The sequence below is a fragment of the Giraffa tippelskirchi genome, chromosome 3 (genome assembly GCF_054371585.1).
Source record: "Giraffa tippelskirchi isolate mGirTip1 chromosome 3, T2T-mGirTip1v1.2.pri, whole genome shotgun sequence".
NCBI classification, from domain to species: Eukaryota; Metazoa; Chordata; class Mammalia; order Artiodactyla; family Giraffidae; genus Giraffa; species Giraffa tippelskirchi.
In genome coordinates, this window is record NC_137277.1 from 65051582 (window position 1) to 65077392 (window position 25811).

General features: G+C 39.7%; 1 protein-coding gene across 32 annotated transcripts in view; it reads left to right on the forward strand.

Annotated features, from left to right (window-relative positions):
- Window positions 1-25811, forward strand: part of PLEKHB2 (pleckstrin homology domain containing B2) — a 294333-nt gene that overhangs the window by 9774 nt on the left and 258748 nt on the right. For 28 of the 32 annotated variants that reach the window (XR_014080345.1, XR_014080350.1, XR_014080353.1 and 25 more), the window contains exons 2-6: window positions 3923-3967; window positions 5632-5784; window positions 7121-7223; window positions 14941-14980; window positions 16195-16284. Coding sequence is in view for 23 of the 32 variants with exons in the window: in XM_081583156.1 (XP_081439282.1) it covers window positions 3923-3967; window positions 5632-5784; window positions 7121-7223; window positions 14941-14980; window positions 16195-16284 (431 nt within the window). In the remaining 9 variants the exon portion in view is untranslated. Of the gene's footprint in view, window positions 1-2796; window positions 2882-3922; window positions 3968-5631; window positions 5785-7120; window positions 7224-14940; window positions 14981-16194; window positions 16285-25811 lie in introns of all 32 variants that reach the window. The other 4 variants (XM_081583169.1, XM_081583173.1, XM_081583175.1 and 1 more) reach the window with 4 other exon arrangements.

Sequence of the window (25811 nt, forward strand, 5' to 3'; positions counted from 1 at the left end):
CCTTTTTCAAAAAGTCATGAGTTTCTGTTGCTAATTTCAGTTTAAGTTTCTTTCTACCTTGTAATAATCTACTTTTCCCTTTCTTCATTAGTTTTGAACTATTTAGCCATGCCAGAAATACATTTATAATGTTGCCCTATCTATGTAAAAGTTTTTTTTTTTTTCTGTTATATTGTTGTTTTAAGGAGCAGGCAATGGCAACCCACTCCAGCATTCTTGCCTGGAGAATCCCATGGACAGAAGAGCCTGGTGGGCTGCTGTCTATGGGGTCACACAGAGTCGGACATGACTGAAGTGACTTAGCAGCAGCAGCAGCAGCCTGTTTTAAATCTTGCCTCAAGTGGCCTGAAATTGATTTCCAAGTTGGGTTTTCAGTTTTGTCTTGTTGACATCCCCTTGAGTCACATCTACCTGAAAAGTGAGAGAAACCCAGCCTCACCCCCAAGCAAATGCCAAAGAAAACGTAGGCACGATATCTGGCAACTCAAATGCTGATCCATACAGTTAGTAAATAACTGGAAAGTTCTTGGTCCTTAAGGAACTCTCTCTTTAAGTCTTTATCTTCCTGGATGCTAGTGGACCCAGGATGTTAATGTTCAGTTCTGGATTAATCTGGATGTTAATTTTCAGTTCAGTTCAGTCATTCAGTCATGTCCGACTCTTTGCGACCCCATAGACTGCAGCATGCCAGTCTTCCCTTTCCATCACCAACCCCTGGAGCTTGCTCAAACTTGGGGTGTTAATCTTACAGGCACATAAGGTTGCTAGTCTTGGGTTCTTAAAGACCTGTGAATAAATGAAGCTGCTCTTAATTTCAGTGTTAGGCTGAGCTGCCATTTTGACTAGTATAAATGTCAACAAATATAGCCAAATGAACATCAATCATTAGAGATTTTAAAAAATTTACCACAGAAGTTTGGGAAACTCCTTCCTATTGCTCCACATTTTTACACTGTTCACTTGGTTCCACACTCACCAGCAAAGTTGTATGGCAGCATTTCAGTCAGGTTTTATGTATGTATTGTAAACTAGGTGGCTCCCAATACCTACAGGTAATTTTTGGCCTAATCCCAACTATTTTCCTTTTCACATGAAAAGGAAAATAAATGAGTTTCTGTTAACGATTGTAGGAAGTTTTAGTATAAATATCCAGGATTTGGCATGAGTGAATACCCTTCAGTTTTATGTTTTGGGGTAATAATATCACTTCAGAGATGTGATGCTATCTATAACATCCATCCCCTATCTTTTTAACTTCCAAGTTTAATCTTTTTCTTCTATTAGAGTGTAAACTAACATGAAAGCAGGGCCTTTGGCTTGGTCACTGCTTTATCCTTAGTGTCTGCTGAAAGGCTGGGCACACATTAGATGTTCAAAGAATATTTGTTGAATGAAAATATAATAGTGTTATTTCTCTGTCTCAAATCCTTTTGGAAATAAATGATTATTTTAGGGATGTTACAGCCACCTGTCCTCGATTCTTCTGGCACCAAGGACTGTTTTCATGGAGTAGGGGCCAGCGGGCTCTGGGTAGCAGGCTCTGCTTGTCCGCCACCCACCTCCTGCTGTGTGGCCCCATTCCTAACAAGTCACAGACCAGACCAGTCTGCTTCCTGGGGGTTGGGGACCCTTATTATAGGCTGCAAGTTGCAGAAAACCAGTTCCACTCGGTTTAAGTAATGACGAAACCCATCGTTTTGCTTAATAGAAAGCCTTGTATTAGTGGAAATTTTCCTGGTTGGATGAGTCAGTGGCTCAGCAGTTAGCACTGCCTTCTCATCACAAGCACACACTGTTCTGCTTCAGTCCTTTTCACATCTGTATGATGATCTGCCATGTGTGGAGGAGCCTCTGGTTGGGGCTAGTGTTATGCATGTGTGGGTGAAACTGCATATGTGTCAAGGAGGCATATTCCTAGTAATGGTGAGGTTGCTAGGGCAGAGTGTGTGAATATTTAAAATTTGGATGGATATTGTCAAATTCTCCTTCCAAAACATTACAACAATTTTCATTCCTGCCATTATGCTTTCTCCTTTCTGGGTATCATAGTTTCTTTCATTTGTGGCCCTGTAATAGGTAATGTTGTTCACTTGTGATTTGAATTTTGTTATTTGAATTCAGAGAGAAATGGAGTAGCTTATGAGTTTTTTGCCTATTCGTGTTTCTTTTTCTCTGAATTGTCAAATGATTGCTGTTTCTGTTGTAAGTCGGCTTTGTAAGTGAAGGAAATTAACTCACTGCTGCCATGTATATGGTTGTAAAATGTATTTTTCTTAGTCTTTTATTGGTCTTCTTTACTTTTGCCACTCAGATTTTTATTTTTTTGGAGTTAAATTTATTAGACTTTTTGTTTGTGAGTTCTGCTCTTTGAGTTTTTTGTTCTGCTCTGACCTGGCCACTCCACCTGCTGACACCCACGCACGCGCAGCTGTAACTGGGCTATGTAAAGTCATTAGGGCACACCCAGGGTAGGGCTTAGGCAGCTGGACCCCAGAGCCCCAAGATTCCAGTCATGTAGGAGAAGTCACAAGTCCTTGACAGAGCTGAATCTTTGTGTTCTGGGGTTACTTTATGTCTGTTAGACATAAATGGAGTTAGTAAGGTGGGTGGGATTGTTGTTCAGTTGCCAAGTTCCGTCTGACCCTTTGCGACCCCATGGACTGCAGCATTCCAGGCCTCCCTGTCCCTCACCATCTTCCGGAATTTGCCCAAGTTCATGTCCACTGAATCAGTGATGCCATCCCACCATCTCATGTTCTGTCATCCCCTTCTCCTTCTGCCTTCAATCTTTCCCAGCTTCAGGGTCTTTTCCAATGAGTTGGCTGTTTGCATCAGGTGGCTAAAGTATTGGAGTTTCAGCATCAGTCTTACCTATAAAAAGGTGGGCAGGGTGCTGACGCTAAAAATTAGAATGTGTGTGTGGGGGGTTGTATTGGCCCTGTTAACGAGGTATTAGGTAAATTCCAGGTGGCCAGTGAGATAAAATGGCTTTTGGTCCTTTACCCAGCTGAAAGGAGTAAGAACAGAGAGACCAAAGGACTGTGATTTTGTGATATGATAAGAAACATATGAACTTTTAAAATGTTGGCATTTTCTGAGAGATTAGAGACATTAGGAGTTTCTTTTTTTAATTCATAATAAACCCCTTTCAACCATACCTGGGTTTATAGTAATGAGATGACTCTTGGGGTGGGGGTGGGGGGGTATGGGGTGTACCTAGATGACTTCAGGATGGGGCTGGTTGCCAGAGGAACCAAGCTTGTGATGAAAAGGTTAGAACTCTCAACCCCATTCCTGGACCTCCTGAGATGGCAGAGAGACTGCCGCTTAATCACCAGTGTCTAGTGATGTAATCATGGCTACCTAATGGTATCTCCTTAGGAACCCATAAATGACAGAGTTCCAGTGGTCACATGGAGATGCTGCGAAGTGGTGCCTGGAGAGGCAATGGAAGCTCTGCTTGCACACTTTGCGCTCTTCGTCTCATCCATTTGGCTGTTCCTGAGTTGGATCCTAAACAGAAAATTGCTTTCCTGAGTTCTGTGAGCCATAGCAGATTATTGAATCTCAGGAGGGATTCAATATATATTTATATGAATTTATATGTATAAATAAATCAATTTATATGTATAAATCTCCCAATTTATACATCAGAAATACAGTAGGCCTAGGACTTTTCTTTAAAGTGGGAGCACTCTTGTAGGACTGAACCTTTAACCTGTGAGGTCTGATGCTAACTCCACATAGTTAGTGTTGGAATCCACCTGAATCAGTAGACATCTAGTTGGTGTCCTGAGAATTGGAGAATTGGTTACTGGTATGGAAAAACCACACACATTTGGTGTCAGAAGTGAGTAAAAACAGCTCATATGGGTCATTCTCTTTTCTGAATATGATTTTGAACCTATTTTTTTTTCTGTAGGTGAGAAAATGGCATTTGTGAAGAGTGGATGGTTGCTGCGACAGAGTAAGTATAGGACATGAGCCCCTTGGTCTGGGTTTAGAGTTGCCTTAGGACTCATCTTTTATTTCTGTGGCTGATAGTGCTGACATTTACAAACAAAGTCTTATTAATGCTGTTGCTCTGGATTTCCTCTTGCAGATTGTTAGATTTCTGTGAACTGTTTTTCTGCACACATGAAGCTGCTTCTTGGTTGCTCCCTTGACAGGAACCAGGGGATAGTAGTCCCTGCTGGTTTTTCTTACTAGTATTATGTATTATTAATGGCTGACCTGAGATTCTTAAGTCTACCCAAGCTGAGCTGGTATATTACTATGGAGGTATTGCTTACTTTGTAGGAAATAGCTGTCTCATCTAGGAATTGAACAGTGATGAGATTCTGAAATACTGGAGTCTTCAATTGTAGATTAAGATTTGACCTGAGGGAATGCGTTTACCTAAAACCAAATCTTTTTTATCTCCAAAAGGACCCTGGAGAAGAGACTCAGTTCTTTCCCTACGAGATTGAGTTCATTTTCTTAGACTCATCTCTATGGGCCTGTCAGTCTAGTTTAGGATTCTGCAGTCAGGACTTTGATGGCAGGTGTGATGCTTGAGTGGCACTGCCCAGCCTAGTGATTACACCTGTCTATATTTGGGTGGCTCCCTTCAGTAGTTTTTGCACAGCTCAGGTGCTGCCAATCAAATAGATACTGGATGTCAGTTATTTATCAATTTGGGCAAGTGCTGTGGTTGCCCCTCTCAGCAAGGTGGGTGCTTGATAGTGGTAAAAGAAATTCGGAAAGCTGCTGTGATGAATATTCTTTTGATACCTGCAGTGGACATGGGAGATATGGAGAGGCACATACAATGGAATTTGTGCACATTGGCCAAGAATTGGGATCTATAGGAACAAAAGATGTAGCTGTTAGGTATAGATATGGTGCAGGGATGACTTTTAGTTTTTCCTTTTTGGCTGACAAGGAAATTAGAGTTTTGTAAAGTTAAATGCCTAGTCCAAGATTACAAATGAAAGGATGCTTTCTCTCAAACTGATAGACTGATGGATGCATGCTGGATGGGAGCCAGGCCCTGGGACTGGGTCAGTGCCCTGGGAGTGGATGTGTCCAGTATCTGAGCCTTCCTTGGCATAGCCTCAGGCAGGGAGACTCTCCCACACTGTGGGCTGTAAGGGAAGGTGAATGTTAGAGAAAAGTATACATGAAGGCCTTTCAAGAAAAAGAGAAAGATATTTTCCAGAAGAGGAAGGTATTACTGTTATTTCTAAGTAGAGAGTTTGTAATCCAGCATTTTCTAATCAATCTAGCAGTTAGATACTACTCGGAAGGTTTAGATATACCACATGGAGAGTTAAATGCTAGACATGTTTCATTAGCTCAAAACTTATTCAGCTTTTTTTTTTCTTTTATGTTTTGAAGCTTAAGTTGACAGCGTTCTCAGTAGGAGTGAAATTCTCATCTTAGCGTGTGCTGCCTGCAACCCTGGTACAGCATGAGTGTTCATGCAGTCTGGGTCTGCTTTCACTTCCATTTGGATAGACTGCTCTGGGCAGTCATATGCAGGGATACTTTTGGGGCAAGAGGCAAGTTTCTCTTGTTTCTGTTACCTGTGAGTCAGAGGACAAAGTCCTTGCTTTTCCTCTCAAAGCCGACATTTCCACTTTTTTTCAGGTACTATTTTGAAGCGCTGGAAGAAGAATTGGTTTGACCTGTGGTCAGATGGTCACCTGATCTATTATGATGACCAAACTCGGCAGAGTGTAGAAGATAAGGTCCACATGCCAGTGGACTGCATCAACATCCGCATGGGACATGAATGTCGGGGTAAATGGGTTTGCTGTGTCCAGCTTCTGTCACCTACCCTTCCCCATTCTTGGTGGGAGTGATTCCTCTTTCTGAGCCATTTTGCTTTCATTTACAGATCAAAGAAGGGTTTCATGTAGGAAGAGGTAACCAGATGAAACCAGACACTGGGATTATAACCCATATGGGTCGGCAGATTTATTTTCTCCTCTGAATAGACCCCTTAGTCCACATTTCTGTTCTCTCTCATAAAGAAAGTGGTGGAGAACTAAGGAATCAGAGTGCTGGGAACCCCAAGAAGGATGGAGCTACGCTAGGTAGTTTAGATTTTGTGACTCAGAAACTGGCTTATTGATTACAGCTCCAGTCAGTTTCTTAAAATCTGATGTCTTTCCCGGAGTTACCTCTTATATAAATTTTGAAGGAATAGTTTTTTAATAAGCACAGACTTTTCTATTTCTAATTAATGGCATATGTGGACTTCCCTGTTTGTTTTATTAGCTCTGGAGTACAGAGTCCACTGTAGTAACCATTGATGTTATAACATCCTGCCCATATAAGTTCTTGAAACACAAGTTTCTGTGGACTAGCTGTTGAAATTCTTACTTGAACCAGGCTCAGATATCATAGGTCTTATACTTCTTGGTACACAGATATACTTTATTTCTTTTTATGAGTTTTTTTGCTTGTTTAAAAAAAATATTTATTTATTTTGGTTGTGTTGAGTCTTAGCTGCCGCACGTGGGATCCTTGTTGCCGGGTACTTTGCTGCAGCATGCAGACTTCTCTCTGGTTGTGGTGCATGAGCTGTAGAGTGTGTGGGCTTAGCAGTTGTGGCATACAGTCTCTCTGGTTGTGCCACACGGGCTTTTGCTCGGGCTTAGCTGCCCCGTGGCATGTGGGGTCTTAGTTCCCTAACCAGGAATCAGACCCCCATTCCCTGCATGGAAGACAGATTCTCAACCACTGGGCCACCAGTGAAGTCCCAGAGACTTTGAACGTCTGATTCTCACTTCTAAAGCAGTGATGTAGTTTGATGCTTCCTGTGAATAAAGGAAGTAAGTATTCCAGCAACTGATGCTTTGCAGCACTTTTCATCGTGCTTATTCTTCTAATGTCTGGGCTGTTCTGTGTATCACCATATGTGGATGCCCTCTAGAAGAGGCTTACTTGTTTCTCCTGCAGGAAGTTTAGTTAGTACAGAGTAATGATTCATTGTGTTTGGTTCTGTAGGGCAGAACAAAAATGTTTTATAATTACAATGTTCTGAAGTACTTATCCTTTGCTTATCTGAGCTATTAAGAAGAAATCCTTGGGGGAAAAAAGTGGTGTTAATATTTCTATATATTTTTTACAGATATTCAGCCGCCAGATGGGAAGCCAAAAGACTGTATGCTGCAGATTGTTTGCCGAGATGGAAAAACCATCAGTCTTTGTGCAGAAAGCACAGATGATTGTTTGTAAGTTTTTCTGATGTGTTTAACTTAAAAAGTATTTTCTGTTTTAATTTCCAGTTGCAGGAAAGGAAAAGAATGGGAGTTAAGTTTTTCTTTAGGCAGCAGAATAAGTGACTTAGAGGTGTGTGAAAGAAATGTTAACAGTGTCTTAGTCCATGTCTGATACCCTGATGCTAGTTTCTGCCTCTGCAGAGCTGCTCATGCAGTGTCCTGATATAGTGAGTATGGCACAAAGTATTAGATATAGTCACTTTGCATTCTTTTCTCATTACTAGATGTGAATTGGATGATGGGCATAGCTAAGTGGGTTCTTAAATCTTGTGATTTTTTTGGCTGTGCTGCCTGGCTTGTGGGATATTATTTCCCTAACCAATAATCAGACCTGGGCCTACAGCAGTGAGAATGCAGAATCCTAACCTGTGGACTAGCAAGGAATTACCATTAAATCTTGTTATTTTAATGTAAATATTTTTTTAAATAGCACTAACATCTGTATTATATAGCATTTTCCCTCTTTTGATGGTTCTTACTCCCATTTGCTATCTCTGAAGAAAGAGTATAGAAATATAAGAAGGAAAGCCCAGCTTTATTAATTCTCATCCCATAACATCCCATACATAGCATTAATTTAGGACGAGAATATTGAAAACTCTGATTTTTTTTTTTTCTTTTTCTGTCCACACTCTACCACTACCATAGGTTAACTCTGGACATTTTGAGGATTCATTAACAGATTATAATAATATTCCTGTATATTAAAATATTCATATGTGTATGACATTTTTATAAAATCCAGGTGGCCAGTTTGTTAGCGTCCCTGACCCTGCATTTTACATATATGCTTATTATGGGGTCACACAGAGTCGGACACGACTGAAGCGACTTAGACTTAGACTTATCCTCAATATAGGCATGCTAAACTCTAGGGTTTATTTTAAATGCCAGATGTAGTTTCTTTTTTACATTCTCATTTATATTAGTGAATCATAAATGTCACTTTCTGGCAGAGATGTAGCTTTCATAAAGACGAATGGAGAAATGAACACATCAAGCCAGTTTGCTGCTTTTTTATAAATTGGATCTATATGTTTTTACTAGTTAATAATTTAAGCTTATGTATATTGAACACTTACTTTGAACTGGGCTCTGTGCTGACTGCTTTATATATGTTGTTTAATCCTCACTTTATAAAGTGGGTTGTTGTTGTTCAGTCATTCAGTTGTGTCCAACTCTTTGTGATCCCATGGACTGCAGCACACCAGGCTTCCCTGTCCTTCACTGTCACCCAGAGTTTGCTAAAACTCATGTCCATTGAGTCAATGTTGCCATCCAACCATTTCATCATCTGTCATCCCCTTTTCCTCCTGCCTTGTCTTTCCCAGCATCAGAGTCTGTTCCAAGGAGTCACCTCTTTGCATCAGGTGGCCAAAGTATTGGAGCTTCAGCATCAGTCCTTCCAATGAATATGCCATGAATATTGATTTCCTTTAGGAATAACTGGTTCGATCTCCCTGCTATCCAAGACATTCTCAAGAGTCTTCTCTAGCACCACAGTTTGAAGCAATAATTCTTCGGTGCTCAGCCTTCTTCATGGTCCAACTCTCATGTCTGTACATGACTACCCGAAAAATCATAGCTTTGACTAGATGGACCTTTGTTGACAAAGTGAGGTCTCTGCTTTTTAGTACACTGTCTAGATTTGTCATAGCTTTCCTTCCAAAGACCAAGCATCTTTTAATTTCATGGCTGCAGTCACTGTCTGCAGTGATTTTGGAGCCCAAGAAAATGAAATCTGATACTGTTTTACTTTTTCCCGTTTATTTGCCATGAAGTAATGGGACTGGATGCCATGATCTTAGTTTTTTGAATGTTGAGTTTTAAGCCAGCTTTTTCGCTCTCCTCTTTCACCCTTGTCAGGAGACTCAAACAAGGTTCTGTATTAACCTAGAGGGGTGGGATGGGGAGGGAAATGGGAGAGAGTTTCAAAAGGGAGGGGATATATGTATACCTATGGCTGATTCATGTTGAGGTTTGACAGAAAACAGCAAAATTCTGTAAAGCAATTATCCTTCAATAAAAAATTAATTAATTAAAAAAAATTCAAGTTAAAAAAAAAAGGCTCTTTAGTTCCTCTTCACTTTCTGCCATTATAGTGGTATCATTTGCATATCTGAGGTTGTTGGTATTTCTCCCAGCAACCTTGATTGCAGCTTGGGGTTCATCCAGACTGGCATTTTGCATGATGTACTCTGTATATAAGTTAAATAAGCAGGGTAACAAAATACAGCCTTGATGTACTTCTTTCCCAATTTTGAACCAGTCCGTTGTTCCATGTCTGATTCTAACTGTTGCTTCTTGACCTGCGTACAGGTTTCTCAGGAGACAGAAAAGATGGTCAGGTATTCCCATCACTTTAAGAATTTCCCAGGGTTTGTTGTGATCCACACAGTCAAAAACTTTAGTGTAGTCAATGAAGCAGAAGTAGATGTTTTTCTAGAATTCCCTTGATTTTTCTGTGAACCAACAGATATTGGCAATTTGATCTCTGGTTCCTCTGCTTTTTCTAAATACAGGTTTTACATCTGGAAATTCTGGGTTTACATACTGTTGAAGCATACTTTGAAGGATTTTTGAGCATTACCTTGCTAGAATGTGAAATGAGCACAATTGTTTGGTAGTTTGAACATTTTTTGGCATTACCTTTCTTTGGGATTGGAATGAAAACTGACATTTTTCCAGTCCTGTGGCCACTGCTGAGTTATCCCAATTTGCTGACATATTGAGTGCAGCCCTTTAGCAGCAGCATCTTTTAGGATTTTAAATAGCTCAGCTGGATTTCTGTCACCTCTTCTAGCTTTTGTTCGTAGTAATGCTTCCTAAGGCCAACTTGACTTCACACTCCAGGATGTCTGGCTCTAGGTGAGTGACCACACTATTGTGGTTATTTGGGTCATTAAGGCCTTTTTTGTGTAGTTCTTCTGTGTTATTCTTGCCACCTGTTCTTAATCTCTTCTGCTTCTGTTGGGTCCTTGCTGTTTCTGTCCTTCATTGTGCCTATCTTTGGATGAAATGTTCCCTTGGTATCTCCAGTTTTCTTGTAGAGATCTCTAGTCTTTCCCATTCTATTGTTTTTCCTCTATTTCTTTGCATTGGTCACTTAAGAAGGCTGTCTTATCTCTCCTTGTTATTCTCTGGAACTCTGCATTAAGTTGGGTATATATTTTTCCCTTTTTCCTTTTCCTTGTCTTCTTTTCTCAGCTATTTGCAAGGCTTCTTGGAACAACCACTTTGCCTTCTTGCATTTCTTTTTCTGTGGAATAGTTTTGGTCACTGTCTCCTGTGCAATACTGTGAACCTCCATCCATAATTGTTCACGCACCCTGTCTACCAGATCTAATCCCTTGAATCTATTCATCACCTCCACTGTATAATCATAAGCGATTTGATTTAGGTCATACCTGAGTGGAAGAAAATAATTTTCCCCACTTTCTTCAATTTAAGCCTGAATTTTGCAATAAGGAGCTCATGATCTGAGCCACAGTCAGCTCCAGGTCTTGTTTTTGCTGTCTATATAGAGCTTCTCCTTCTTTGACTGTAAAGAATTCAATCAGTCTGATTTCAGTATTGACCATCTGGTGACGTCCATGTGTAGAGTCATCTCTTGTGTTGTTGGAAGAGGGTGTTTGTCTTTAAAGCCCTTTGTTCTTAACTGCTCTACTCTACTGTATGCTGAAATGTCATATGTGTGGACTGTTCCTTTAAGTAATAGTGGAAAAAAACATCTAGAACTAAAATTTTAGAATAGTTTAATAATGAAACATGGGAGGTGTTGTCATAGAGGAGGGAGGAGAGTTAAAAATACACTGAAAGACTTGCCTTGTTTGGATTTGAAGGGCTAGATGAGTCAGAGGAGTCTGTTTCTTAACCAGGCATCAGTTCTTCAGCACTCAGCCTTTATGGTAATTCACATCCATACACGACTACTGGAAAAACCATAGCTTTGACTAGATGGACCCTTTGTCTGCTAAACGATGTCTTATCTGCTTTTTAGTATGCTGTCTAGGTTTGTCAATAGCTTTTCTTCCAAGAAGCAAGCATCTTTTAATTTTATGGCTGCAGTCACTGTCCTTAGTGATTTTGAAGCCCAACAAAATAAAGTCTGTCACTGTTTCCATTTTTCCCCCATCTGTTTGCCATGAAGTGATGGGACCGGAGACCACGAGCTTATTAGTTTTTTGAATGCTGAATTTTTTTAAAATTAAATTTATTTTGTTTTACAATATTGTGTTGTTTTCTGCCAATTATCAACATGAATCAACCATAGGTATACTTATGTCCCCTGCCTCTTGAACCTCCCTCCCACCTCCCTCCTCATTCCACCCCTCTAGGTTGTTACAGAACCCTGTTGTTAAAACAGTTTTTTCACTCTCCTGTTTCACCTTCACCAAGAGGCTCTTTAGTTCCCTTTCACTTTCTGGCATTAGGTTGGTATCAGCTGCATATCTGAGGTTGTTGATGTTGATATTTCTCCCAGCAATCTTTTTTTTTTTAAAGATTTATTTATGGCCGTATTGGGTCTTTGTTGCTGCTCTGGGGCTTTCTCTAGTTGTGGAGAGCATGGTGCGCAGGCTTCTCACCGCGGTGGCTTCTCTTGTTGTGAAGCATGTGTTCCAGAGTGCTGGCTCAGTTGCATGGCACACAGACTTAGTTGCTTCATCCGAGGCATGTGGGATCTTCCTGGAGCGGGGATTGAACCTGTATCCCCTGCATTGGCAGACAGATTCTCAACCACTGGACCACCAGGGAAGCCCTCTCCTAGCAAACTTGATTCCAGCTTTGGATTCATCCACACCAGCATTTTGCATGATGTACTCTGCATATGAGTTAAACAAGCATGGGTGACAACATACCGCCTTGACATACTCCATTCCCAATTTTAAACCAGTCCGTTGTTCCATGTCCAGTTCTAACCGTTGCTTCTTGGTCAGCATGCAGGTTTCTTAGGAGACGGATAAGGTGGTCTAGTATTCCCTTCTCTTTAAGAATTTTCTACAGTTTGCTGTGATTGACACAAAGGTTTTCGTGTAGTCAATGAAGCAGAAGTAGATGTTTTTCTGAATTCCTTTGCTTTTTATGATCCAGTGGATATTGGCAGTTGGATCACTGATTCCTCTGCCTTTTCTAAATCCAGCTTGTACATCTGGAAGTTCTCAGTTCATGTACTGTTGAAGCCTCACTTCAAAGATTTAGAGCATGATCTTGCTAGCATGTGAAATGAGTGCAGTTGTATGACTACCTTAGAATGGCGGTTGCCAAAAAAACAAAATATAAGTTGTTGGGTGAGGATGTGGAGAAAAGAGAATCCTGTGCACTTTTGGTGGGAATGTAAATTTGTGAAGCCACTATGGAAAACAGTATGGAGGTTCCTCAAAAAAACAAAAATAGAACTAACATGATTCTGAAATGCCACTTCTCTACATATATTTGAAGGGATTAAATGGTTGTGTTGATGAGATAGCTGCACCCTTGTGTTTCTTGCGTTATTCATAGTAGCCAACACATGGAAGCAACTTAAGTGTCTGAAGAATGAATGAATTGATAAATAAAATGATACATATACAAACACACACAGACTTGCACATGTGTGGGCAATGGACTATTAATCAACTATAAAAAAGGAAACCCTGCTTTTACAACAATATAAATGGATCCTGCGGGGCTTATGCTAAGTGAAGTAAGTCAAAGAAAGAAAAATGACTGTATTTCTCACTTATGTGAAGAATCTAAAAAAGCCGGACATGACTGAGCAACTAACACTTTCATCTTCATAGAAGTGGAGTGTTTACCAGTGGTTGAGGGAAATGGTGAGATGTTGGACAAAGGGTATAAGCTTCCAGCTATAAGATTGAGTAAGTTCTCAGCATCTCTTGTACAGCAGTGATTATAATAAATAGTTCTGTCTCATATACTTGAAAAGTAGATCTTAAATGTTATCACCAAAGAAGTAAAAAATTAATCAGGTGTGTAGGGGTAGAGGTACCTTATTGTAGCAATCAATTTATGTTATATGTGATTCAGATCATCATATTATACACCTTAAACTTAATTTGTTATATATCAGTTTCTTGAATACCAGCATTATTTTTAAGTGCAAAATATTGCTGACCTTCTAAATCTCATACGTGGAACTTTATGTAGCCATTTAAAAAATCAAATATTAATAGATCTGTGTGTGTAACATGAACTGATAAAGTATAGGTTTAGTATAGTTAATTAAGCATGGTGCATTTTACTTTTATTAAAAAGTGAAGTACTTCCCTGATGGTTCAATGGTTAAGACTCAGTGCCTCCACTACGTGGAGCATGGGTTCCATCCCTGGCCAGGGAACTAAGATCCCACATGCCCATGGCTCAGCCAAAAATTAAAAAAAAAAAAAAAAAGAAAAACTCGTATAGATTATAGTTTAAATATTACATATGTATCAATACTATAGATTTTTTTCTTTACATATTATATGTTCGTAGTGCATGTCTCAAGTTAGTTGATTGAGTGAGTCTTGAGGCAAGGGCTAAGTTCAGTCACCCAGTCACGTCTGACTCTGCGACCCCATGGACTGCAGCACGCCAGGCTTCCCTGTCCATCACCAACTCCTGGAGCCTACTCAAACTTACGTCCATTGAGTCAGTGATGCCACTCCAACCATCTCATCCTCTGTTGTCCCCTTCTCCTCCTGCCTTCAATCTTTCCCAGCATCAGGGTCTTTTCAAATGAGACAGTTCTTCGCATCAGGTGGCCGAAGTATTGGAGTTTCAGCTTCAGCATCGGTCCCTCCAGTGAATATTCAGGACTGATTTCCTTTAGGATGGACTGGTTGGATCTCCTTGCAGTCCAAGGGACTCTCAAGAGTCTTCTCCAACGGGAAAATTAAAAAGCATCAATTCTTTGGTGCTTAACTTTCTTTATAGTCCAACTCCCACATCCATACGTGACTACTGGAAAAACCATAGCTTGACTGGACGGACCTTTGTTGACAAAGTAATGTCTCTGCTTTTTAATATGCTGTCTAGTTTGGTCATAACTTATCTTCTAAGGAGCAAGTGTCTTTCAATTTCATGGCTGCAGTCACCATCTGCAGTGATTTTGGAGCCCCCCAAAATAAAGTCTGTCACTGTTTCCACTGTTTCCCCATCTATTTGCCATGAAGTGATGGGACCAGGTGCCGTGATTTTAGTTTTCTGAATGTTAAGTTTTAAGCCAACTTTTTCACTCTCCTCTTTCACTTTCATCAAGAGGCTCTTTAGTTCTTCACTTTCTGCCATAAGGGTGGTGTCATCTGCGTATCTGAGGTTATTGATATTTCTCCCAGCAATCGTGATTCCAGCTTGTGCTTTATCCAGCCCAGTCTTTCACATGATGTACTGTGTATTTAAGTTAAATAAACAGGGTGACACTATATAGCCTTGACATATTCCTTTCCCGTTTTGGAACCAGTCTGTTGTTCTATGTCCACTTCTAACTGTTGCTTCTTGACTTGCATACAGATTTCTCAGGAGGCAGGTAAGGTGGCTGAGAACCCCACGAATAGTATGAAAAGGGCTAAAAGTCTGTTATTAAAACAAGGTTTTTCAAAAATTCTGACGCCACTGCAGGTTTAAGAACCATTGAAATAGATGTTGGATTGCCTCAAATAAAGTACCTCTTTCTTTTTCTTTTCTTCAGGGCCTGGAAGTTTACACTCCAGGATTCCAGGACAAACACAGTAAGTTGCTAATGGCAGTCACTTACAATGTTTTCTCATAGTCTTGCTGTAAAAAACGGGAGAATAGGAGGGTAAGAAGGAAAATGGGGAAGAGGGTTTTTTTTTTGTCACTCGGCCCTGGATGAGCAAGCAGATAGACAGGCTAAGTTTCACTGACAGTGAGGAAGCTGGATTTTGGAAAACATTTTGGCAGGAGCCAGTCTAACGCAGGCACATTGACTCCAGTGTTATTTTTTAGAAATTTCTATATCTCACAAAGATTTACAGCACTTTGAATTCTGCTGTGGTTGGCAGAGAAAGCACAAAAGGGATTACAGGGCTCTTTTCATGTATAGCATCTCAGCCTGTGAAATAGACATTTTTGAGTCTTGTACTTGTCTCTAGTTTCTTTTGACTTTAGGAGGTAACTGAGGCAGTAAATCTCATTTGTAGAGGCTAGTGGTACCATCTTTGTGTCTGTCAGGGAGTCAAAGGCAGTTCCCTCTGTGGTCAACATTTTCTTTCATTCTTCAGATAGGATTTTATTTTTTCCTTTGTTTCTCTAGGAGGAAAAGAAACAGATAGAGGGAGCTTTTTAAATGATAGGTGGGAAAAGAAAGTAAACAGACTTAATATTCAAATGCTGTTTTTTACTATTTTTGTTACCTCAGGACTATTCTTCCTCCTAAGCTTACTCTAAAACTCCCATTACCTTTTCTTTGATGAAAATCCTGTACTCGAAGTTATTTAATATTGATGATTCATATAGTTAGGGAGAAGAGCCAAGGTGATTTTCTATGTGGATTTTTTTTAAAGAAGCGCATATATTTTTGTTTTCCACTGGGGGGTAATTTAATGAAAGAGTTGAAAAGTTTTTAATGTCAAAACCAGATTGTGAGTGCAGGACATATCCCTACCTGCTACATTTTAGACTGTAGGATTTTTATTTGTGAACAAAAGGCTTGTTGAGAGTGGTATAACATCTTTTAAAGGGCCTGGGTAACACTGGAGGCTCTGTGGCTTTCTTGGGCAGTGAGAACTCTTTTACCTGCTACTGGTGACTGAGGAGGACTAACTCCTCTTTAATTCAGAGGACACTAAATGCAAGGTGGAGGGCAAGGAGAAGGTCATCTTGCTAGTCATTGCTTCTCCAAGAGTTGTTATATTTCCTCTTCAAAGATTAAACTTTTTGGCCTTTAATTTTTTTTTTTCCCCACAATTTCTCTCCTCTCAAGGCTTATGTTGGCTCAGAAGTCATGTATGATGAGACAGCTGTGGCTTCCTCCCCACCTCCTTACACAGCGTATGCTGCACCAACCCCTGAGGTAGGGAGCAGATCTTCACTTTACAGAATCCAACTGAGGGAAACTTGGGGTCTCTGTGCTACCATCCTTTTAAAACTAAAAGAAAACTTTGAACCAGACAGTATCAGAGAAATTAGAAATGTACTTGAAACCCTTTCCTTCTTTAAACTTGAAACCCTTCCCTTCTTTCCTTCTTTTTCTATCGTAAACAAATTATCTATTGTCATCTTTTGCTTTCATAAAGCAACTGCTTTATATAATCTTCATGTTCATATTTTCTTTTTAAGATAGACCCCAAAATAAATCATGGTATTAATAATATGATTCTGATAATTTAAATTTATACTTAATTTTTTTACTTGACTACTCTTTATAATCAGAAAAAAATGCTTTTTTAATTTGAAGAAATAAACCCAGAACCCTAAAATCACATGCCAAATACGTTTGGGTGTGTGCCCTAATTAGAGGTGCCAGGTGTGCAGTGCTGCATATAGAAGTCTCTGTTGTGGGAGGCACTTTTGCTTTTTTTTTCTCTTTTTTCACTTTTAATTTGGAAATAATTGTAGGCTTACAAGAAGTTGCAAAGATAATATGGAAAAATCTCATGTACTCTTTACCCTGTTCCCTAGCTGTGACATGGTAAATAAAATCAAAACCAGAAGTTTGAAATTGGTATAGTGTTTATATCTGGTTGTGTCGTTTTACCATGCGTGTAGATATGTATATCTACTACCTCAGTCAAGATGTAAAACTGTTTATAATTTCCTGTTCCTACTACACCCTCTTATAGTCACACCCTCCTTCCCCTTCCCTAACTGCTGTCAGTCACTGATTTGTTGGCCATCTATATAACTTTGTCATTTCCACAGTGTGTGTAAATAGAATCATACAGTGTGTGATCTTTTGAGTTTGATGTTTTTACTCGGCACAGTGCCCTTGTTGCATTGTTAAATTGCAACATTCAAATTGTCACATGTGTCAGTGGTCTGTTCCTTTTTATTGCTGACTGGTATGCCATGATATGAGTGTACCACATTTTGTATTGAGAGACATTTACCTGTTGGGGGTTGGTTGTTCTAGATTTTGACTGTTACCAGTAAACCTACTGTGAACACTCATGTACAGGTTGTTGTGCAGACATAAAGTTTTATTTCTCTGGAAAAAATGCCCCAAAATGCAGTTGATAAGTTGAATATATTAAAATATATGATTATTTTTTTAAAACGCTGGCAAACTACCTCCCAGAATTTTTCTACCATTTCACTTTTCCATCAGTAGTGTGTGAGGGATTCATCTTCTCTGTATCCCACCAGCGTTTGGTATTGTCACTGTTGTTTCTTTTAAGTGTTCAGTAGGTGTGTAGTGATGCTTCACTGTGACCTTCATTGCGTCTCCCTAGCAGCCTGTGGTGCTGAGCATCTCTGTGCTTGTTTGCCGTCTGTATATGCTGTTCACATAAGCTGCGTCTTCATGCCTTCTGTTCACTTTCTATTGTTTTAATCATTCTTTTATTGTGGAGTTTTGAGAATTCTTATATATATGTTTGATCTGTAGCATATCTTTTTATCCTCTAGACAGTGCCTTTCACGGTTTTTAATACAGTCTAATTAATTTATTAGTCTTTCCTTTTATGAATTGTGACAACAATCACGTTTAACACTTCACCTAGACCATGTTTCCCAAGGTTTTCTCCTATGTTATCTTCTGATAGTTCATAGTCCTAGGGTTTACATACAAGTCATTTCCATTAGCAGTTAATTTTTTTAAAAAAATTTATGTATGTATTTATTTATATTTATTTTTGGCTGTGCTGGGTCTTCATTGCTGCACGGGGACTTTTCTCTGTGGCAGGTGAAGGCTACTCTCCAATTGCAGTGCATGGGCTTCTCATTGTGGTGACTTCTCTTGTTGTGGAGCATGGGCTGTAGGGTACAGTGGCTTCCATAGTTGGAGCACGTGGGCTCAGTCATTGCAGCTCCCAGGCTCTAGCATGCAAACACACATAGCACGCACTCAAGTAAAGCTTGTGCTTATGTGCTCAGTCATGTCCGACTCTTCTGCAACCCATGGACTGTAGCCCTCCAGGCTCCTCTGTCCGTGGGAATTCCCAGGCAAGAATACTGGAGTGGATGGCCATTTCCTTCTCTTGGGGATCTTCCTGACCCAGGTGTCTAACCTGTGTTTCTTGTGTCTCCTGCATTGCAGGTGGATTCTTTACAGCTCAGTAGTTGTGGCTCATGGGCTTAGCCTTTTTTGTTTCAACTTACGTATACATTGGAGTGTGTTTCTTAGAGACAGCATGTTGTTTCTTGTAGGCAACATGGAGTTGGGTCATGCCCTCACCCCCTCATCTGACAGATTTCTTTCTTGTAGCTGGTGTATTTAGGACATTTACATTTTTATTGTGTAAGTTTAAGGTGTACCGTGTTACTTTGAGACTTTTATATATTGTAAATGAGTGCCAGTGTGGCAATATTTATTACCTTACATAATTACAATATGATATTATTGTCTCTGGTTATTATATGGTGAATTGGATCTCAAAGCTTATATAATACTTTTTCAAGTTTGTATCAAAACACATCAGTCATCTTTTCCTGTAGATCATTTACATATAATGTGATTTTGATACATTAAGCATGCTGTTTTATTGTTTGTGTTTTTGTTCTATTTTTCATGTCTCTGTTCTTTGACATAGCCTTTTGTGAGTTATTGGAACATGTCTTATTTTATTTTACTTATTTTTATTTTTTTGGGCTGTACCACATGGCTTGTGGGACCTTAGTTCCTGGGCCCAGGGATGTAACCTGGGCCCTTAGCAGTCAAAGCATGGAGTCCTAACCAGTGGATCACCATGGAATTCCCATAGAACATGTTTTAGAATTACATTTTGATTTATCTGTAATGTTCTGAGTATCTCTTTGTGTTGCTATTAATATTTTAGTGGTTGTTCTAGTTATTATACATATATGCATGTTTTTCAGTCAAATGATCACATTTTATCAAGTGCAGTGAAGTGTCAGATCATTGCCTCTATAATCGTAGTTATTTATTTATTTTTGGCTGTGCTGGGTCTTCATTGCTGCACAGGCTTTTCTCTAGTTGTGGCAAGTGGGGGCTACTCTATAGTTGTGATGCGCAGGCTTCTCATTGCAGTGGCTTCTCTTGTTGCAGAGCAGTAGCTCTAGGGTGTGGGGGCATCTTTAGCTGCGGCACATGGGCTCAGTAATTGAGGCTGTAGAGCACAGGCTCAGTAGTTGTGGCACATAGGCTTAATTGCTCTGTGGCATGTGGGACCTTCCCAGATCAGGTATTGAACCTGTCTCTCCTGTATTGGCAGATGGATTCTTTACCACTGAGCCACCAGGGAAGCCCAAACCATTACCTCTAAATTCCCTTTTTCTCTCTTGTTTTATGGTATCATTGTTTTAAGTATTTCTTCTACATGTATTGAGGATCAGATGACGTATAAAAAAATATGGCTGTCAAACTTAGAAAAATCAAGATGTGGTTTTTGTTATATTTACATGTATTCTGGTGTGACCATACTTTCTTACCGCCTGATGTTTCCAGATTTCTTTTTTTATTATTTACTGTCTGTTTAGTGAACTTCCTCTTGTCATTTTCTTAGGACAGGTCTGCTAGCAACAAATTCTCCATTTTCCTTCATTTGAGAATGTCTCAATTTCATCTTTTTCTCTGAAGAATGTTTTCACTAGTATAGAATTCTGAGTTGACATTTCTTTCCACACTGGGGAAATGTGTGCTTTTTCCTTTGGCCCTCCTGATTCCTGATGAGAAATTTGCTATCATTTGAATTTCTTCCCCTTAAAGGTAGTGCATCGTTCCTGGTTGCTTTCTTCATCTTTAGTTTTCGGAAGTTTGCCTGTGAAGTGTATGTTTGGGGGTTAATCTTACTTGGTGTTCATTCAGTTTCACACAGGTTTATGTTTCTTGCTAAATTTGGGAAATTTTAAGCTATTATTTCTGGAAATTTTTTTTTAGCCCCACCCTCTTTCTCTTCTAAAACTAATGACACAGATATTAGATGTCCCACATGTTTAAAAGTTTTTGATCATTTTTTTTCTTTAATCTGCTTTTTCTCTGTTCTAACTGGGTAATTTCTACTCTTTATATTCATGTTCATTGATTATTCATCATCTCTATTTGTTGTTGAGTCTCTTCATTGAACAATTTATTATTTTTTTATTTCTAAAATTTTTATTTGGTTATTCTTGATATATATCTTTATATAACTTTTACAGAGATTTTTCTGGTTTTGTGAAGACTTCCTGTTTTTGTTTTAAATGTATTTCAAATATGTTCTTAATTACTTATTGAAATGTTTTAATGATGTATGCTTGCTCAGTCTCTCAGTCATGTCTGACTCTTTGTGACCCCATGAACGATAGCCTGCCAGGCTTCTCTGTCCATGGAGTTTTCCAGGCAAGAATACTGGAGTGGGTTGCTATTTTCTATTCCAGGGGGTCTTCCCAACCCAGAGATTGAACCCGCATCTCCTGCAATGGCAGGCAGATTCTTTACCACTGTGTCACCTGAAAGCCAAGGTCATTACTGCTGCTGCTGCTGCTGCTGCTGCTGCTAAGTCGCTTCAGTCATGTCCGACTCTGTGTGACCCCATAGATGGCAGCCCACCAGGCTCCGCTGTCCCTGGGCTTCTCCAGGCAAGAACAATGGAATGGGTTGCCATTTCCTTCTCCAATGCATGAAAGTGAAAAGTGAAAGTGAAGCCGCTCAGTCTTGTCTGACTCTTCACGACCCCATGGACTGCAGCCTACCAGGCTCCTCCATCCATGGGATTTTCCAGGCAAGAGTACTGGAGTGGGTTGCCATTGCCTTCTCCAAAGGTCATTACTGTCTGTAATTTCTCTTAATGGTAGCTGCTTTAAAGTTCTTCCTAGGTAATTCCAACATCTTCGTTATTTTGGTGTTGGTCTCTTTTGTCTTTTCTCATTTCAGTTTGAGATCTTCCTGGTTCTTGGTATGACAAATTATTTTTTATCAAAACCTGGAAATTTTAAATATTATAAGACTGAATCTATTCAAGTCCTGCATTTTAGCAGAGTTCCTTCTAATGCTTCTCTGGTGGGTGAGGCTTGCTTTGTTTCTTCCATGTAAGGGGTGGAAGTCCAAGTTTTCCACTGGGTCCCAATTGACTGTGGTTTATTGTCACTGCGAGCAGGGCTGGGAATTCAGGCCCTTCTCTAGGTCTCTGCTGACACCAGCCTGCCTGGGAGTTGGAGGGACTTTTTCTGCTGTTTCCCATAAGCCTCTATGTAACTACGTAATTATGGTTACTGGTAAAAGGGTGTGAACGTAGTTGTTCTCCACTTGGTATCTGTTGATCCTACCACAGCAGGACGGGAAGGGGCACCTTGTTTCCACTGGGCAAAGCTCCCTGCATGGTCTCCACTGACACTGGCATGGGACTGGGGGTGCCATGTTTCTATCCAACAGGGATGATATTTCCAGCTTCCTACTTGACCTTCTCTGACACTGTTTAGGATGGGGTGGGTGAGAGCCTTTCTCCAGACTTGACTTCACTGGTGGAATTAACAGCCACAGCTGTTTTTGTGTTGTTTGGCTGGAGTGGAGCAGTTATTGCCTAAAAATGATCTCTCTTGCTAGATTATCCTTTTCCTTCTCAGGTTTTTTGGGTAGAGACAGCAGGCTTTCTTCGAGGCAGACAAAGAAAGGTCTGCACATACTGGCATTTCTGTGTTGCCACTTCTACATTATCCAGTCTAGGATGTAGGAGGTAAAAAGAAAACCCAGGGGACTCACTGCATGTCCTTCTTAGGGTCATGAAGTCCGCAGACAGTTGACTGCCTTCTCTCCACCTTTCAGAGTCTCCTTATGTTTGTTGTATGTGTAATGTCCAGGGTTTTCAGTTGTATGTAGCCGGAAGAATAGGAAAAACATCTGCATGTATTTTATCTTCCAAAAGCATGAATGCTGTCTCTTGCTTTTGTAAGGTAACAGATTCAGATCTGCATATGTATGTGCCAGGCTGCAGCTGCTCCCTGTGCCATAGCCTTTGTCACATACTAATAATAATTGTAAGTGTCTGTAAACACATCTGCCTTACTACCAGCTGTGAGCTCATAAGGGAGGCCAGGCCTTTTATCCCCATGCTTTCCAGTCTTTACTTGGTCGGTGGAAGCAGTCCACTGCTCATTTCTGGCTGTGTTCTTTCATAGGCATGTCCTGTTGGAAAACTGCCAGTCACCTGTCCAGGCCTCAGTCTTCAGACTCCTCAGTAGCCTCAGTCTTTTATATTCTCCTTGCAGGAACTTCTGAAAATTGGACTGGGTAGGGTTTTGTGGGAAGGGTTTTGCGACTAGGCTGGCTTCACCAAGAGAAAACTGACGTTGGATGAATCTCATTTATCACTTAGTCCAAACTGATCATTTTCGAGATGAACAAAATAAGGCCTACAGTAGTTAGATAGATGACTTACTGAAGGTCAGGTTAATGGTAGAGCTGAATTGAAATTGGAATCACTGGCAAGTCCAGTTCTCTGTTTCGTTGTATTTTCCTGCCTTCTTTATTTTACAGTCTGAAAGTAGATTCCAGTTATGGGTTTGTATTTTTAGAACCTTAAAGTATATAAGCACACTGTCTCATATTCTTTACTTTCTTAATAGACTGTCATACTTTATAGACTGGAACTTGGAGAACCAATTATAATACATTACCAGTGGTTTCAAATTGTGTTAAAAAAAATTGAGGTATAATTGACATGCAACATTATGTTACTTTCCAGTGTACAACATAATCTGTATTTGTATATATTGCAAACTAATCAATGCACTAGGTCTGGTTAACATCTGTCACCATATGTAAAGGATTGTTTTCTTAAATGTTGAGAACTTTTAAGATCTACTCTCTCAGCAACTTTCAAATATGCAATATAGTAGCATAAACTATAGCCACCATGGTGTGCATTATATCCCCATGGCTTATTTATTTTATGACTGGAAGTTTGTACGTTTTGATTCTCTTACCCAATTTGTTCATCCCCTGCCCACCCTGCCACCCCACCTCTCTGGTTCCCCCTCCTCTTTGGCAACTACCAGCCTGTTCTCTGTATCTGTGAACTTTTTTTTTGTTTTAAATATAGATTCCACATACAGATGTGATCATATGGTATTTGTCTTTGACTTCTTTCAAAAACTCAGGGTCTATCCATGCGGGCAAAAAAGGCAAGATGTCCTTTTTTAATGGTAGAATAATATTCCATTGTATATTTGGACCACATTTTCTTTATATGTTTGTTAATTGATGGACACTTTACATTGTTTCTGTATCTTAGCTATTGTAAATAATGCTGCAGTGAACATACGGATACAGATACCTTTTTGTGCTAGTGTTTTTGTTTCCTTTGAATAAATACTTAGAGGTGGAATTGCTGGATCAACTGGTTATTCTATTCTTAATTTTTTGAGGAACTCCCTTCCATTATTGTTTTAGATACAGGAGGCACCAGATAAGATAAAATCTTATCATAATTGTGTATCAGGTTTCCCTTTTCTTCGCATTCTTGTCAGCAGTTGTTATTTTTTGTCTTTTTAATAATAGTCATTCTAACAAGTGTGAGGTGATACCTCATTGTGGTTTTGATTTGCATTTCCCTGATGATTAGTGACGTTGAATATCTTTTCATGTGCCTTTTGGCCAACTGTATTTCTTCTTTGGGAAGATGTCTATTTAGTTCTTTGGTCTGTTTTTTAATCAGATTGTTTTTTGCCTTTGAGTTGTATGAGTTCCTTATATGTTGATACTTTAGATATTAACTTCTTATCAGATGACATGATTTGTGAATATTTTCTCCCATTTGATAGCTTGCCTTTTCATTTTGTTGACGATTTCCTTTGTTGTTTAGGAGCTTTTTAGTTTGAGTAGTGTCACATTTCTTTTTGCTTTTGTTGCCTTTGATTTTGGAATCAGATCCAAAAAAGTCATCACTGTAACCAGTGTTGAGGAGCTTATCACCTATGATTCTTTCTAGGAGTTTTAGGGTTTCAGATCTTAAATCTTTAATCCATTTTGAGTCAATTTTTGTGTATGGTATAAGATAGTGGTCAAATTTCATTCTTTTGCATATGGCTGTCTTAACTTTCTCAGCACCATTTATTGAAGAGCCTCTCCTTTCCCCATTGTTTTGTATATTCTTGGCTCCTTTGCGGTAAGTTAATTTACCATATATGTGTGGGTTTCTCTCTGGGCTCTCCTGTTCCATTGATTCTGTGTCTGTTTTTATGCCAATACCATACTGTTGTGATTACTTTGTAGTTTAGTTTGAAATCTGGGAGCATGATACCTTCAGCTTTATTCTTTCTTTGGCTGTGTTGGGTCTTTTGTAGTTCCATACAAATTATAGAATTATTCTACTTCTACAAAAAATGCCATTGGAAATTTGATAGGAATTGCGTTGAATCTGTAGATTATTTTGGATAGTATGGACATTTTAATTATTCTTCCAATCCATTAGCTTGGAATATATTTTCATTTATTTGTATTTTCAGTATCTTTCATCACTGTCGTATAGTTTTCAGTGTATAGGCCCTTCACCTCCTCGGTTAAATTTATCCTAGGCATTTTATTGCTTTTTTGTTTTGTTCTATAATTTTCATTTTACATTAGAGTATACTTGATATACTCTATCAAGTATATTTGGATGGTGAAGAAAGCTGAGTACTGAAGAATTGATGCTTTTGAACTGTGGTGTTGGAGAAGACTCTTGAGAGTCCCTTGGGCTGCAAGGAGATCCAACCAGTCCATCCTAAACGAGATCAATCCTGGGTGTTCATTGGAAGGACTGATGTTGAAGCTGCAACTCCAATACTTTGGCCACCTCATGCGAAGAGTTGACTCATTGGAAAAGACTCTAATGCTGGGAAGGATTGGGGGCAGGAGGAGAAGGGGACAACAGAGGATGAGATGGTTGGATGGTATCACTAACTCGATGGACATGGGTTTGGGTAAACTCCGGGAGTTGGTGATGGACAGGGAGGCCTGGCGTGCTGCGATTCATGGGGTAACAAAGAGTCAGACATGACTGAGCGACCGAACTGAACGGATACTTGATATACTTAGATATCAAGTGTACTTATATTAGCAAATACTTGACTATAATCCCACCACCTCTAGAATGAAAACCGCAGTCACAGAAAGCTAACCAAAATGGTCACAGGGATCACAGCCTTGTGTAACTTGGTGAAATTGTGAGCCATGCTGTGATGGATAGATGGGTCATGGTGGTGAGTTCTGATAAAATGTGATCTACTGGAGAAGGGAATGGCAAACCTCTGAAGTATTCTTGCCTTGAGAACCCCATGAACAGAATGAAAAAGCAAAAAGATATGACACCAGAAGATGAGCCCCCCAGGTCAGTAGGTGTCCAATATGGTACTGGGGAAAAATGGAGAAATAGGTCCAGAAAGAATGAAGTAGCTTGGCCAAAGAGGAAATGAGGCTCAGCTGTGGATGTGTCTGGTGGTGAAAATAAAGTCCAGTGCTGTAAA